Raw genomic sequence first — 17,995 nt, 5'->3', positions numbered from 1 at the left:
AGATGATGATGATGATGATGAAGGTATGTTCTCAGGCCTCACAGTACCCACAACCTCAGAAATCTCAACATATTCGGAAGAAACAGCCAAATATCTGTGGCAAAGGAGATAAAAGTTTCACAGCTGTCCTCTTAGGATGATGACAATGATTAAAAATAGTGATACCACGGACTGGCTAAGCAAACAAAAAGGCAGTGAGGATAAAAATTGATGTAAACAATTCCTTTTTGTTTATTTTATTTCTCTTTGTATTATCAAAATGTAGACAATCAATAATTGGCAGAAATTTAGAACAGGCGTAATGTTAACTCATCAGACAGATCCCTTACATCAATTAAAGTTTTGTAATTTTAATTATTCAGAATACATTAAAAAATAAATGTTCTCAAGGAGCCTCTTAAAAAATGGGGGATCGTCTTATATTCAGGGTCGTCTTATACTTTGGTAAATACTGTAGTTAATTGTGGATGGCAGAGCAGCATTACTAAAGCAAAGATGGTGAAGTCAGTGACAGAAAGCTCTGCATCCACTAACAACACAGTACACTTCAGTTTTCATTACTTCTATTATGCAATGTGGATTTTCTGTGAACCACACTATAGTGTTCAGATTAGTGAATCCTTCATGAACTCTAACATGAGGCTCGCAAAATTCATTCACTGTAACAGGTTTTGGATAGCAGTGGTTGGGACCTGTTGTCATATACATTATATACAGTTCCTTTGTGATGGGCAATTGTTAAAATGACTACGAGCTGTTACGATACACCTGTTTGTGTACATTCCATCACATAAAAGTTTTATACAGCAACTGTTTGTTTTTGTATTTTTGTGGGATATTCACTGGTCCATTATATTCTGGTTGTAAAGCCACAGAAACTTCTTTGAACTAATATTTTGGTCACATCCCTTTTGGCATCTTCCTTGTGAGCTGACAGATTGAAGCTACAAAACTCTGTCAGTTCACCCGTAAGATGGCTGAAAGGTATATGGCCAAAATATCAGTTTCAAAAAAGGAGTTTCTGTGACAGTATCCCTTAAATCGAACGGCTCAAAAGCAACAATTTTGAAGCACTTATGTGAACTTCACATATGCATGACTGCTGTAAACAAATTTGTAAAGGCAGCCTTCACTCTATGCTATTGGGAATTGTGTATATAATTTCAATAATAACAAACCTGTGGTGATACTATTGTCTTTTCAGTAAAGAGTAATTAAACTGCACTTTCCACCATATTTGAAATTAATCTGTATAACTACAAAATAAACAAACATCTTTAGCTTAGAATTTTCAGTACAGACTAAAATTAGTTGGATTATCTGAGGTCAGTATTCACATGAAATTGAATTTGAATCACATAAAGATTTTTGTAGATAAATAAAGGTATGAGCCCATGCTCTAATTATAAACTTAGTTTGGGTGTATCATTTAATAAAAAAATTAAGAATAAATAAATATTCCCAAAGTTCCATCTTTCCACTATTTCTGAGTTCTGACAGTGGCTTTCCATTACTTCAGAGTACAGTCAGCTGGTGCTACATCACACACAAGTGTTACTACTAAGAGGACAGTGAATGTTTTTCTAATCTTGCAATACATTGCATTGTTAGCTGCAACAGGCAGAAGACACGCTTTGTTGGTGCTGCACATTTCAGCGACTTTGACCAAGATTAACTCACACTGCATGCCAGTATAAAAGGTGCACAGAAACAGCTGAGTGAAAAATCTGTGCAATACGCGCATTTATTTATACATAAAAGCCAACTTCGGAATATTCCTTTGTGAGAGACCGCTCGTACAAATTTCATGTGCTGATTTGAAGTTCTAGATTCACATATTTTACTGTTTGTGTTGCTTCTGCATAATCTTTCATTGACTGTGTCAGTACCCATCTAGTATTGAAATATATTGCGAAATTTTGATCATTCGTGAGTGCCACAATAAACTTGTACAGTTATCGTCAATTATAGGCTTAAACTTAATGGTGTTCTTTTAAAATTTTTGACAACAGTGGCTCTAACCTCATTCAAAACGATCATTCTCTAATTGCATTGTACAATTATGTGAGAAATAGGTTACTTTTTGAGAATTTTTGACAAAACTATATTTTCCTAAGTTATCGGTACGAGTGTTTTTGGATACTTCTGCCACAGAATTCATCACCCCTGAATTTCAGTGTTTATCAAAGCGAATAAATGAGTGTTTTTAAGAATTTTTGGAAGTTACCACTGTCCTTTGTATAATCTACAAGCTATTTGTAGTAAATTGGCATTTGTGATTTAGCTACTGTAGCAGATATTCCAATTAACATATTGTGTTACATCCAGTTGTACATTAACTCTGCTTTCAAATTTGCTGACAACTACGATTAACATCAAAATTTTTAGGAAATTACTAAATTTTACCACAGGTTTTTGTGCTACCTTAATAGAAGTCTTGATTCATGTATTTGTTGCTTCAACTCTTATATGGAATTAGCAATTGTTTAGCTCAACAAATTAAAAGATAATCAACAGGTTTAATTTAAAGTTATTTATTCACCAGCCCAATTTCAGCCCCACTGTGAATGCTGTTCTCGAACAAGGGATGAGTTGGTTGACTTTCGTAAGCAGCTGGAAATCACCCTGACTACTGTCAAACGATTGGCAACTGCTGCAAATTGGTGTTTTGGGAGAGCTCCTGAGAGTCGTGTACCTGTGATACCAGTAGCAGAGATGCATTATGTACTATCCTCTCATGTGGATCCTGCCTGCTCTGCAGAAAGTACAGGATCTCGACTACAAGTGGCATGTCAATGGTAGAGATAGCCGTCCTGTACAGGGTGGACGGGGACCAGAGAGGACTCAGGATGTTGCACCGATCCTCCTAACCACCAAGTTTGAGGTGCTGTCTCTCTCACTGAAACTGAAACTGAGCCAGTGGGTCTCACTTCACCTTAGATTAGATTAGATTAATACTTGTTCCATAGATCATGAATAAGACACTTCATAATGATGTGGAACATGTCAGGTTAATAAAAGATGTCTGTACAAGATATTACATTACACAAAATATTGCATGACACTAATGTTTAAGTTGTTGTTGTTTTTTTTTTTCCCCTTAATTTATATCGAAAAATTCAGCCAATGAGTAGAAGGAGTTGTCATCTAGAAATTATTTTAATATATCTAAAAACAAAGATGATGTGACTTACCAAATGAAAGTGCTGGCAGGTCGACAGACACACAAACAAACACAAACATACACACAAAATTCAAGCTTTCGCAACAAACTGTTGCCTCATCAGGAAAGAGGGAAGGAGAGGGAAAGACGAAAGGATGTGGGTTTTAAGGGAGAGGGTAAGGAGTCATTCCAATTGGCTGTCTATCAGGCTTTTGATGCTGTTTGGTAGGTGACCAAATACTTTTGTGGCAGCATAATTTACACCTTTCTGTGCCAAAGTCAGATTTAACCCTGCATAGTGAAGATCATCCTTTCTCCTGGTGTTATAGCTATGCACACTGCTATTACTTTTGAACTGGGTTGGATTATTAATAACAAATTTCATAGTTTATAGGAAACCTGTTTTGCCTGGTGTCAAGAGGAGGAAAATGAAAAGGTAGGGTCTGTTAATTGTAGGGATGATAACTTTATCTTGGAACTCCTCCATTTGGTACGTGCTTGCATAGAAAAACAACAATACAGGAAATGTGAATATGCTTTGATGCACAACACTTTTTGTTATTTATTTACTTATTTATTTCCCAAACTAGTTTCAGCGACAAATATCACCATCATCAGTGGGTTCTTTAAATATTATTTACTGTATGATACAACATGATTTTAAGAACTGTTCTAGCTATCTGAGTCATATTTTCAATGCTTTTTCTGTTGCCGTTTTGTCAGCATAGATCCTGTCATCTGCAAGTTCGTTGACTGGCTTGCAGCTAATTTTATACACTGAAAAACAAAACTTTTGCACTTCATTTATGGTGCAAAACATTATGTCATCTTGCTGTTCACATGTGTCCTGACACATACGAACAGCAAGTGGGACGTACCCTATGCCATGTGCCTCATGGTGGTCTGCAGAGTATAGATGTAAATGTAAATGCAGATGTAAATGAAGATGTAGATGTAAATTTAAGTGTTGCAACTTTCTTGAAACAAAATTTGCTGATATTTCATCACATATATGCCTTTCATACACACCGCTGACTCTACAGGTAACCATCACTCTTAGAAAGGTTCCAGATTAAGATAAATCCAAAGCAGTAAATGAGGAAAGTAACATGTGGACACAGGTGATGAAGTTGTGCAGCCCTATGAACTCTTGCAACAATTAAGTAATTAATTTCTCTTTCTCTTATGCTCCAGTCATCACATATTTCAAATTCAGAATGATTACCTTACAAAGAATTAGAAGGCAATGAATGTAACATTTATAGCGTAATTCTACAACAGTAGTGGTCAAATGGCAAACAAAAAATTATTGTAATAAGCAAATACAAAGAACACTGAACAGTTCAAATTTTAGTACTTGCAGTAACTTCTTACTTGTTGCAGTAAGATTATTACTAGCAAACACAAAATGAAGATGACAAACACTCACATCTGCTTGTTGACAGCAACTGAAAGCAATCCCGTGTGCTTCAGCAAGGCTGCAAGTAGTATTCTGGAAATAGCTTCAAGAACTGGATTAGACTCCAGTCCACACGTGTCCCAATCATTAGCTTGTGCATATTCTATCATATCTTCATATGGAAAAAAGTGTTTAGGAGCATCACTGTCAGAATAACCATATGCACTGCTCATATTTATATTAGAGCAACAAATATCTTCCTTCAGTTGAGACTCATTAATAGCAGAAAAACACTGTTCATTTGACACTGCGCCACTATTCTGCACACTAGTTGATTTCTTAAATATGTCTAAGGATTCCACACACAGTCTGACATCTGGCTTTAAGTGCTTGACACTTTCTCGTAGAACAGGGGAGATAACAGCACCAGGAGCAACAATTGTATTTGTAAGCTCCAGTATAACACTCACTGAAAAACAGGACCACAGGTTAACAAAAGTAAACAGTAGAAAATCCAGGATGGAATGTAGCAATATAACGAAAATGATAGTTGCCACTCACCATACAGTGGATACGCTGAGTTACAGAAAGGAATAATAAAAACACTGCCGGAAACTTAGCTTTCAGCCAACAAGGACAAACCAATCTGGCTTCAGCTGCCAGAGACTGTGGTCATGTGTGTGTGAGTTGTGTTTGTGCAAGTGTGTGCATGTGTGTATGTTGCCTATTTTTGACCTTGTTGGATGAGAGCTAACTTCCCAACAGTCATTTTGTTGTGCCTGTCTGCAACTCAGCATCTCCACTATATGGTGAGTAGCAACTATCCTTTTCATTATATTGTTAACAAAAGTACACTGAGACACAAAGAATTAAAGACATTAACTGCCAGTGTGCACTGATTTGTATCAATGGCGCATGCTGAAAATTTGTGCCCAACTGGGATTTGAAACCAGGTCTCCCACTTACTAGGCAGCTGCACTGACCACTACCCTAGCATGCATCCCAACAGACCCAAATTGTCAGCTTCTGTAACACACTACTGACATAGTGCCCCCTGCTCATTAGCCTCACTACTCAAAGCCCACTGGCAGCTAATGTCATTCTTTCATGTCTTGATTCATAGCGGCTGCAGGAGGATTGAAATGGTGTCAGTTCTTTCGGATATATCTGAAAGAACAGCCACCACACACACACACACACACACACACACACACATACAGAAACAAAAACATTCCACGTGGGAAAAAAATATCTCAAAACAAAGATGATGTAACTTACCAAAGGAAAGCGTTGATATGTTGATAAGACACACAAATAGACACAAACACACACACAAAATTCAAGCTTTCGCAACCCACGGTTGCTTTATCAGGAAAGAGGTAAGGAGAGGGAAAGACAAAAGGATGTGGGTTTTAAGGGAGAGGGTAAGGAGTCATTCCAATCCCGGGAGCGGAAAGACTTACCTTAGGGGGAAGAAAGGACAGGTATACACTCGCGCACACACACACACACATATCCATCCGCACATATACAGACACAAGCTTGCGTGTCTGTATATGTGCGGATGGATATGTGTGTGTGTGCGAGTGTATACCTGTCCTTTTTTCCCCCTAAGGTAAGTCTTTCCGCTCCCAGGATTGGAATTACTCCTTACCCTCTCCCTTAAAACCCACATCCTTTTGTCTTTCCCTCTCCTCCCCACTTTCCTGATGAAGCAACCGTGGGTTGTGAAAGCTTGAATTTTGTGTGTTTGTTTGTGTTTATTTGTGTATCTATCAACATACCAACACTTTCATTTGGTAAGTTACATCATCTTAGGCAATGACAGTCAATGATCCCTTCATTGCAGATGCACACCGAACTCAAACTCTTACAGCGAATGGGGAGATGATACAAGTATGAGGCTAATGAGCAGGGGGCACTACACATCAGTAGTGTGTGGTATAAGCTGATAATTTGGATTTGATGGTAGATGTGCTAGGGTAGGTCCATGCTTTTGTGACCACTGTGCCAAATGGCGTAGTGGCCAGTGCAACTGCCCAGAAAGTGGGAGACCCAGGTTCAAATCCCAGTCCAGCACAAATTTTCAATCTCCCCCATTGATATAAATCAATGTTCACTGGCAGTTATGTCTTTAATTCCTTTGTGACTCACTTCATAGTGGCTGCAGGACATGTCTGAAAGAACAGACACCACATATATGAAAGCACACTGCACAAAATAAAAAAATCAATCCCATTCTTGAAAGGAAACATCAACATACCCTCAACAACCTTTAAAATGCACTACAAACTAACAGCTATTTCAACAATAAAACTACATCTTCATTGACAAATTTTATTTCAAGTAGCTTTCTTAAGTATTTCCTTTTCCTGATTGCCTTTTTACTTTAGGAGAACATTAACTACTTCTTTTCTTTCAGTGGCAATCTCTTCATACTTGAATACACACTGCGCTTCACATTTTCATTAATCTCTCTTTATATTACAATGTGTGTCATTCTCTGCAATTTTCTCTTATACTGTTTCCTCTGCTGCTAGGTTAATTTCTCCTACGTGCCTTAGACTTTTTTTTTAAGAGAAAAAGTAAACCACTATTTGCCTGTGTATTACTATGTTTATCTTCTATTTAATTGGATAGGTAAAAAATCTACTCAGCAAGCAGCGGCAGAACACACACTTAAAAAGACTGTTGAGATTGGTAAGCTTTTGGAGTCAGTAGCTCCTTCTTCAGGCAGTAGGATTGAAGGGGAAGCAAGAAGTGCGAAGGAAAAGAACTGGAGAGGTCTACGAAAAGGGGTAGATTTCAAGAAAGTCACCCAGAACTGCGGGTCAGGGGAGACTAACAGTATGGGATGAGAAGGGAAGACTGCATTGGACATGATTTGAAAACCTGAGCCTCAGATTCTCAAATCTCATCTGATGCAGTCCCCAACAATTAGTCTTTCCTTCTCATCCCTGTAAGGTAAGTCTCCCTGACCCGCAGTTCTGGGTGACTTTCCCAAAATCTACCCCTTTTCCTAGACCTCTCCAGTCCTTTTCGTTCACCCTTCTTCCTTCCCCCTCAACCCTCCTTCCTGAAGAAGCAGCCACTGGCTCTGAAAGCTTGCCAATCACAACAGTCTTTTATGTGTGTCTTCTGCTGCCGCTTGGTGAGCAGATTTTTTTCTACCCAATTAAATAATCTTATCATAATTGATTGTCTTCGTTGTTATATATTTATCTTCTGTACTGTCCAGATTTCAGCTTTTATGCCATTCTCAAGTACAATGCTAAAAGTTGCTAGACCATTATTATGTCATATCTGTTAAGGCAATCCAAAGCAGGTAAGGAAGACTAACACATCTTTAAGATGAACTGTCAAAGAATGTAGGGTCTTCTAGAGTCTACATTCTTTTAACACTGTACCTGAGAAAGGCATAAGAGCTCAAATCTGGATGTACAGAAGATAAATATAATAATATGTAGTCATCCGGGAGTTTACCATTTTAAAAAATATTGTACAATTGTGGCTCAACACCATCGAAAACTGTTCATTTTGAACCCTTCAGATTTGCTTTGGTGAGTGTTTCCTGCAGTCCACAATTCCATTTCTTACTTGTAAAGTACTTCAGACTTTCAGAGTCAACAATCCTGTCATCACTTCACAATTAATTTTTTATGCCAATTGATTTACGTTACTGGTAAAACCTTCCTTTGCGTGTGACTAATGAGATTCTTATGCATGCCTTGCTTCACACATTTTGTGTGACTTTGCTTCCCAGATAGCGGGCATTTTTCATTTCAGGATACTTCTCATTCCATTCAACATATCTTTCTCAACTTTGACGTTAATTTCTTTGTTTTTCTTCAACTTATTATTCCTAATTACTTTCACTTAATTTTTTGTGCATAACTCTAATTCAGTATGCGGTACATAGCTCATAGCATTTAACAGGTCTTGTATTTTGTCTGCATTGTTCACCAGCATGGTAAAATAATATGTCAACTTACACTTCAATTTAGGTAGTGAACTTCAGTACCATTTCCACTATTCATTGTTAGAGATACAAATCAAACAGTGAATAATAATAATGGAAATTCCTGGATGGAGTAATACATAAAATAAGGGAAAGGCAACCACTCATCTACAGAAGATCGATGAGTGAAGCACAGTAACACATAACAGAGAACAGCATTCACACTAGCTTTCTTGCAATAGCTCTTTTCCAGCAATAGTACACACATGAAAGTTTAGTGTGAATGTTGTTTTCTGTTGTGTGTTAATATGCTCCATGCATCAATCTGCTATTGGCGAGAAATCACGCACAGAAATAATTACCAAGGCACAGGTATCCCCGAACCACCCGTGCTCACTCCAAAAGAAACTGTTACTGTGCAACCCCAATTAACTACACCCCATCTCCCACATTAAAAGCCTTGCTTTCCTGAGCAATGAAGAGAACCACCTCCCAAAATTTTCCAATTTATTAAAATCCTATTTGCACCTCAGAGCACTAGTGTCCATCAATAGCTATCCCACCCACAGTAAATCCCCTCATAATACCTAGACCCTGCCTTTCTGACCTTCCCCATCTGCCACAACCTCCACAGTTTCCTCCTAACATCCCACAAACACAGAATTTGAACAATCCCAAAATAATGTTATCAATCTAGCCACAAAAAAATCTCAATCCTACAGAAGTTGCAGCTCTATCCAAAGGCTTTACCCTTTACCTTCAACCCCACATCCAGGTTCAATGACTCTGCACTCGTCAAAGACTTACTCTCCTTCTCCCAATCATCACCAACCCTTCAAACCAAAGCCAATCATATCTTAACATTGAACTTTGCTTCTCTCAATTCATACCACCAGCTAACAATGACCCTGCCCACTCCCACATAACCACCTCCTGGTTAATTTCCACAAATTCCTTATCTCCAACTTGGCCTTAGCCTCCTTCCCCAGGTCCCTTACCAGAACCATAAATCTATCTCCTTGCAGGAAAAAGCTCCACCTCCACCTCTGTCATGATGAACCACAGTAATTACCTGACAGGAGGCATTCTCCAACTGTCTGGCTCCTCCTCCTACATGCCCTGCTGCTACAGTGATGCCAATCCAGAAGTTCAACTTAAATTCCAATCCCTATTCAAATTCTTGGACACATCCCAGAATCCCTCCCTGAATTCATCTCCCTCCTGATCCCAGCAATATCTCATACTCCTACCTTCTATGTGCGTCCCAAAATCCATAAACTCCACAATCCTGGATGTCCCATTGTAGCTGGTTACCGTGCTACCACTGAAATAATCTACACTCTGGATGACCAATACCTCCAACCAACTGCGCACAGCATAGCCCCCCCATGTTAAAGATAAAGACCACTTACTCTCATCCATCCCATCTCCATTACCTCTCTTATCCCTACACATCTTTGTTGAATTCCTGCATGGACTGTAAATGTGACTCCATCTCGGGCTCAGGAGTGTAGAACAGCAGCTGGTCAATGAAATGTAGTAATACTGTACCAACAGCCATTATTTTGATATTGTTTTATTAGGCAATCAGTTTCAATGTTCCAATCATGTCATCTCCAGGCCTATCGCATAAATGACACCAAGTAGCATTCCTGCATGATAAGACAAGGCACCAATATTTGTATCTGGTCCATAGATATCCAAACTTCATGAGCAGTTGCTGCTACATGTGTGAAGAGCACACATGCTCATCAAGTTCGGATTTCTATGGAACCAGACGTGAATATTGGTGCTTTGTCTTATACATGCATGAGTGGTATTTGGTGTCATTCATGTGAAAGCTTTAAAGATGACATGACTGTAATGTCAAAACAGGTTGCCTAATAAAAAAATATCAAAATAATGGCTGTTAGTAAAGTATTATTACATGAGCTTCCTGCTAGCGAAGTCCTTCCAACTCCAAACTCAAGACCTCATTCCTAATCCAACTAACTAATTACATCCTCACACACAAATACTTCTCCTCTGAGGGGGAAAATACACAAATAAATCTGCTATGCCAATCTGTTTATGAATCATCTAGAAGAAACTTTTGTAGTCATCCAAACTCCTAATCATGTTCCAGTTCATTGGTGATATTTTTATTATCTATACCCATTCATTCCTTCAAAGCCTCAACACTTTGCCTCCCACCCATATCACCTGATCACCTCAGGCCAGAGTGCCACCCTCCCGAATGTTGATCTCCATCCCTCTAATGGCTCTAGTCATATCTTTTTTCATGTCAAACCCACTATCAACAGTACCTACATTTTGATAGCTGTCATCCTTCCCACAGCAAAAGTCACTCCAATATAGTTTAGAGTGGATGGTACTTATGCAATGGCAAGAAATTCCTTGCCCAGAATGCTGAGGTCTTTCTAAGCCCTTCAAAGACTGGCACTACTCCCAAACATAGTCAGCAGGGAGACTTCCTATACCATATCCTTACATACCTGCCCACCCCCATGAACCAGCTGCTAGGAAGTACCCCTTGTAGTGATTCGAGAATTTCTGTGTAAATTATAGAACAACTCAGCCTTCTACGGTCTTGAACACATGATATTGTTGATATGAGTGTGGGATGGTAGAATCCTACCTACTGTGTGTCACATGTTTGTGTGTGCAGGTTTAAAATCAGATGCGGGAAGAAAGTAGACGCGGCGGTTGGACAGCACTGACAAGTACCTGTCAGGCAATCCATAGATGTTTTAGTGAGTGTGTAAGGAAGAACCATGGAGTTTATATGCAGCTCTGTGCTTATTGTGTCATTGACTATTGTTATTAAAATAAGAACAGTTGAAAAAGTACTCTTGTAGGCTCTTGACGCAACCTTGTTAGAGGCAAGACTCATTTTTATGATTCACGTTAAGAAAGGTCATGGCATCCAAGCCAACTTTCTTTTAACTGTAACTCTTATTTGTTTCTAACGTCCAACTGTATGAGATACTTGCAGGAAGTTACATATTCATGTGGAAAGTGAAATTTTTATTGTGTACGGAGGTCAAATACATCGTTAGTTGATGAAAAGTAAAGTTTTTATGTCTACTTATTTCATACGTAGAAAGAGTCTAATAATTCCTGTACCTAGCATTGTTTGACAGAGAGTAAGTCAAGAGGGTTTCCAGCAGCCTGCTATTCAGTAAAGAAGAGTGGTTGCAAATTCCAAGTAGGTCATCTCGTAAAGAAGAGGAAGGTGGTTTGGGGGAATTAGAGATATAACCCAGATCCACACTCACACTTTAAGTCATCAGAATGTTAGACCCTCTCATCACTCAGTATCATGGTGGACTGGAACAAGTGAACCACATCCTTAGCTAGGGCTTTAATTATCTATCTCCAAGCCTGTAAATGAGGAACATCCTCTCCACAATCTTTCCATTCCTCCTAAAGTGGTATTCTGTCATCCAGCCAGTCTATGCAGTATTCTAGCCCATCCTTACGTCATACCCACTGCCACTCACAATCTCATCCCACAAGGGTCATATATCTGTGAAAACCTAGATGGAAAACATGTCCAGTTCATCCACCCAGCATATCCTCCTCCAGTCTGTCACAGACTTATCCTACCCTGTCAGATGCTCTGTGACCTGTTAAATCAGTCATTTCACATACCAGCACTATTGCAATTTCTGCACATTACTTTATGTGGGCATGACAATTAACCACCCATCCTCCAAAATTAATGGTCACTGCCAAACTGTGGCCAAGAGATGAGTTGACCATTCAGTGGCAGAATGTACTGCCAAGTACAATGTGCTCTATCAATAGCTGCTTCGCATTCCATGCCATCCAGATCCTTCTGCCCAACACCAATTTCTCTGGAATAAGTAGTTGGAAACTAACAATGCAACACATCCTTCATTCCCATATCCTCCTGGCCTCTGTCTTCGACAGCCTCCTCCCCTGCACCCACCTCCACCCCTATTCCAGGAAACTAATTTCACGTGTCCTGAACTTACATCCTCTTCCCCAAAGTCTCTTCTTTCTCTGTGTTCTGTCCCCCCATGCCAATCCACTGTCCAAAGTCATCATCTACAGCACAATCTAACAAGTGAAGGAATCCAAACCACTTTCCTAGCTTGTGCACCTGTTTCCTCTCCCTTGCACATTTATAATCTCTACACCTGCTGCCATTCCCTTCCTGACATCAGCCAACCTTCACCAACTGCCCCTCCTGGTCTCCGCCACTCATGTGCACTTACTCTACCTCAAAAAATAATTTGTCTGAAAGCTAACAACGTGCTGAGTCTTGTTTATGTGCCTTTCAACAACACCTCTGCTATTAAGGGAGTTGTTGCTTTTACTTAAATTATGTGGATCCAATAGTTTGAACAATGAAACAGAATAATCACATAGGCCCAGTCATAGGTAATGTAGTTGGCAAACTTTGATATAATCACAGAATATTAAGGAAATGCAATCAGTATACAAAGAAAGTAGGTCACAAAACACTTTTGTGACTCGTCCTAAAATAATGCTCAAGTGTATGTAACCCATTGCCCACAGCCTAGCCTCCGATGTTAAAGATAAAGACCAGGACTATCAGCAGATACTAAATGGATACAAAGAAGGGCAGTATACAAAATCAGAGGCTTATTGGATCCATGGTAAAGAGTTGCTGAAAAATCTGAACTAGCACATGCTTGAAGACAAGATGTCAACCATCCCATGAACCCTACTTAAAATTTTCAAAAATCAGTGGTAAGTGAGGAATCCAGAAATATACTACACATCATTTCCAAAAGGGCCATGAAGTCAAAATCAGATTAATTATATCATGCACTGAGTCATTTAAGTAATCATTGATCCTGCATTCTGTATACGAATGGAATGGGATAAAGCCCTCATGAGCGGTACACTGGAAATTATTTTCTGCCAAGCACTTCACTTCACTGTGGTTTTCAGAGTATAACTGTAGTGGCAGAAAAAAAAAAAAAAAGAGAGATCTTTTTGTGGAAATGATGGACAGTCTTTCTGACATAGCTTACTCTGAGATTTAAAACAGATGAAAAAAAGAAGAGGGTAAGAATTTCATAAAGTACTTATCAACTGTGGATCATCACTTAGCAAAAATAATTTCCTAATGCAGCATCTCAAAAATGACAACCATCCTATGTTTTTAGCGTAGGTCAAAAACTAAAACACAAGAAACAAATATCTCTGAATCACATTCCAATGGAAGCTAGCGGAAGAAAAATGATTTCTTAAGAATTGGAACATTTTGCTTCTTGTCAGGTTGGTGCATTATAAACAGATGATTTGTCAGCAACCAAAGAAACAATGATGCTGGTCATTAAAATAGAAAGTCACCTATCATTGTTGAGCAAAGATCAGTCACAGCAATAACTGAAGCTGCTGCAGCAGCTCCATAATCTTGACGTACTTTGCACTGTTTTACATCTGTTTTGTCTGGAGTGGTTGATAGATGAAAGATCAAAATGGGTTTTACATTTTTATAGTGGATTCAGAAGATTTCAAGTGTTATATTGAAAACCTGACAACAAAGTAAACTTATTTTCAAAGATACTGAAAAAAGTTAGAGAAGAAAGACTGAATTACGACACAAATCTAACAACTGCCAAGAATTAGCACTGCACAGGGCTGGAAGCTGGTACCAGCAAACACAGTGTTGTAAAGGTTGGTGGACTGTTAATAATAGTAACTTTCCAAGGCAAGGAGGAATAATATTGGGAGTCCCTGAAGGAGAAGGGCAAGCCACAGCTATTTCCCAGTGGAAAGTTTAACCGAAAAATTTCAGGTCCTTTGTTGTGATAAAATGGCAAGCAACACAGTTCATCACTACAAATCTAGGAAAATTATTTAGTCATGATCTGTTGTCCCTCCTCTGTTATTACGTCCCATTGTTTTGAGGACCTATTTTGACCCTCTGGTAAAGCAACCTTTGGTCCAGACATGACACATTGCAACATGACAGACTGCACAAGAGTCATAGAATCAAAGGCAAAACTTTACAGACAGGTTTACATGACTGGTGGTAATGAAATGCCTGATGGCATACATTCTATCATTCTTTGATTTGTTGATCATCTTCTTACCATGAGGAAACAACCGTGAGATGAATACTAAGAAAATTTAAAGCAAAGAGAACTGTGAAATTATCAGGATATTGGTCCAGATATCAGACAGGTACTTGGTTCCTGAAACTGTGACTCTGTCATTATTTGATGATAATGTTCCAACAGCAGATGAAGTTAATACAATGTAAGTTGTGCTGCAAGGACACAAAGTTCAAGATGTAGATGAAAAACACTCTATGTCAAATTGGTTTTTCTTTCTTTATCAACATTGAGTTTTTGGCTTTTGTAATTCTTAGCATCAAATATTTCTTCTACAGGTTTTCTCTCAACACTGACTTTCTCATCAAAGCCCTTTCATTGTGGAAGGATACCCCTGGCTATGAAAGTGGAACTGAGAACGTACCAAAGACAGCTGTTGCATGAAAAAAGAGGTTGCAAACTAGTTTAATATTATTAAAAAAATCTCAAAAATGATGTGACTGAATTAGTTTAACACACTGTTGCAGGAAAACATAGAAAACCTTATAATACTAAATCCTCCGTAAGACTCACATCATGTTTCGGTTTAATAAAAGATGAAAATGCATTGTTCTTATACAACAGTGTGCATTATTAACCAAACTACATTTTTTTCTTAAATTTCTCACATTATCAGGATATTTTGTAAAATATGTTTTGGTAAACTTGGTTCAGAATGTTTTTACAACTGTTGCAGTGACCTTAATATATCAGCAAAAGTTTCTTTTATTCTAAAACAGCACCCAGATGGGGAAGAGCCTACCACCTTTAAACAGAATTAATTAATTTGTACAATATTTTCCAACTTAAAGGTGTTTAGTGCTCATCTAGAAGTTGTCTGATTGGGCAGAAATTTTATACTGACTTTTTCTTTGTTGAATGAAACAGAATTAGGGAATGGGAGTGGGAACATTTACTATCTTCGGGAGGGGGGGGGGGGGGCAGCGACATTTATTGTGGAACACACTTCTGCCATTATCCAACATTATCTAAAAGATGTCAAGTCCCTTGGTCATCACAACATGTGTCCTTCTAAGCTGGCCATAAATGGAAGTGTCTGGGCTACTCTGCCTTTTTGGAGACATTTCTTGATGCATTGCAATAAGAGATTTAGTATGGAACACTTTCTTCCCAGATGAAGCATGACAACTCTATGATCATCTCTATATATAACTCTACCCCTTGCTTTGTATCAGCAGAAGGCGTAACAAGATATCAAAATTGTTGTCCAAGACAATACGTTCAAAGATGTAGGCATCTGTGATTACGAGAATATAGAACATAAAGCATGTATGACATGTGAATAGCACTTTGTTCACTTGGAGGTCATTTCCTTGGGAAGTTCATTTCTTACTTCACCGCAATTCTTCATCATCATTTTTTACTCTGCATTCAACAATGCTATCTCACCAGCTCTTCAACACTGCAGTTAATCTAGTCACAATATCTGGATTCACTATAAACATGTTCACTTCATTGTTCTCATAGGCATTTTGCCTTGGTTTCTTTCTACTTATCACTGACATTGTTTCTTGGTGGCCATTGCTTCATATCACATATTACATATTTTTTTATGTCCTTTCTTGAACAAACCTATCAGTTTTCTAAGTTACAGGCAGTTTTTTTGTTTTTAATCAGTGTCATTTTCTTTGGATTCTTAATTATTTTCATATTTTCTATACTCCTTTTCTCTTCCACCAATTAACCTTAGTGCTTTGGCTTTAACTCTATATCCTAATTTCTCAATGCACCTGTTCTTATTTCTTTCAAACTTCAGCCTACTTCCATAATTACAATATGATGGTCTTATTTCTTTGTAAACATGCAATAAACCAAGTTTCTATTCCTAAATTTTGTCTAATGTGATACAGTCAGCCACAAATGTTTCCACCTTCCTCTCTTGCAAATTCGGGACAGAGTGCATGCAGTCACTTGTTAAAATTGTCCAGTGAAATAAAACTTTGCTCCTCTAATACATCTGCTCTAAACTCAGCCGTATTAATAATTCTACCACTGTTTGCACCTCTCCCCTCATTGCATTCGATTCTCTTATTAATATCAAATTATGTAACTGCACAAAAGGAAATGATACAACAAAAGAATTTTAAATTACTGTAATTACATAAATGGATGAGTTTCCCAAAATGATCATTATGTTGTTGTAAACTTACAGACATTAATGGAATCATAAAGTTCACGTCCATGTGAAAACAGGTGGTGGTTTAACCAGTGACATCCATTCTTTTCTTCCAAAGAAAATTGTGGTCCATGTAGTATGCCGCCAAGGCAACGTCCCACCAATAAGGCACATGTACGACTCAAGTCTATAAAAAAACATGTACTCTGACTTGGTCCAGGAGAATCCAGATCTGTGTGAATCATATATCAAAGCAAAAACAGACATAAGCAAATGTGTTTCTAAAAGTAAAACATTAACATATCTTTATAACAGAATCAGCAGCTATGAGTCAATTAGGTTTATTTTAAAAGAGATTCATTAGGTACTAACAAAACAAAGAATGGATTTCAAACAATTATGCAACATTACTGTAATAATAACTGTTGTGAACTTTAAGATGGAAAAGTGGTATATATCAAACAATGGAAAGTCCCAGATGGAATAACAATAGCATGGGTAGAATAGATTGTTACTCATCGTACAGAGGTGGTACTGAGACACAGAGTGACACAATGAAAAGGACTGCTAAAATATTAAAGCTTTCAGACAAGGTCCTTCTTCTGCATCAGAGAAAAACACACATATACACACAATCACAACTCTCACACATATTGATATTGTCTCAGGGTACTAGAGCACTCATGTATGTGTGACTTGTGTGAATGTGTATGTGTCTTGTACTGCAGAAGAAGGACTTTGTCTGAAAGCTTTAATATTTTATCAGTCTTTTTCATTGGGCCTGCCTGTGAATCCTCTATAAAACTGGTATAAGTATGACAGTAAAACAGTTCAGACACGAACCCCACATACGAATATATGAAAATATTTCAGTTAAGCACTTTTGTTTTTATATCTGTTTCTGTATCAAACACACAATTCAAATGTAGAGCTTTCTATGCAACCAACCTCACCATAAAGGATAGAATCACAAATTCAGAGTGAAGTATGTAACAGAAAATACAGAAAATCATGGGGTTTTTACAATCCTTAGCTACTTTGTATAGGCTACCTAGGGATCAAGCAAAAGTTGGTATGAAGCAAATGTTAGTATGAAGTAGCAACAATTACTTTCTCTTTGAATGTAGGCATACTGCATCTAGATTTTAAAGCCATCATCATCTCACACAGATGTTTTCTTAAGGAAAAAGGAACAAAAATGGAACCAAAAGTTTTATCAGAATATTTCTCATATCATTAT

General features: G+C 38.1%; 1 protein-coding gene across 1 annotated transcript in view; it reads right to left on the bottom strand.

The window, feature by feature from the left end:
- LOC126198416 (probable E3 ubiquitin-protein ligase HERC1) overlaps positions 1–17,995 on the bottom strand; it is a 747,204-nt gene that overhangs the window by 510,721 nt on the left and 218,488 nt on the right. Inside the window, exons 17-18 of the mRNA XM_049934719.1 lie at positions 16,790–16,987; positions 4,593–5,031 (exon numbers count right to left, since the gene is read on the bottom strand). Coding sequence (XP_049790676.1) covers positions 4,593–5,031; positions 16,790–16,987 — 637 coding nt within the window. The remainder of the gene's footprint in view (positions 1–4,592; positions 5,032–16,789; positions 16,988–17,995) is intronic.

This window comes from Schistocerca nitens, chromosome 8, assembly GCF_023898315.1.
Source record: "Schistocerca nitens isolate TAMUIC-IGC-003100 chromosome 8, iqSchNite1.1, whole genome shotgun sequence".
NCBI classification, from domain to species: Eukaryota; Metazoa; Arthropoda; class Insecta; order Orthoptera; family Acrididae; genus Schistocerca; species Schistocerca nitens.
The sequence above is the reverse complement of the archived record's forward strand: the minus strand, read 5'-3'. Positions and strand labels throughout refer to the sequence as shown.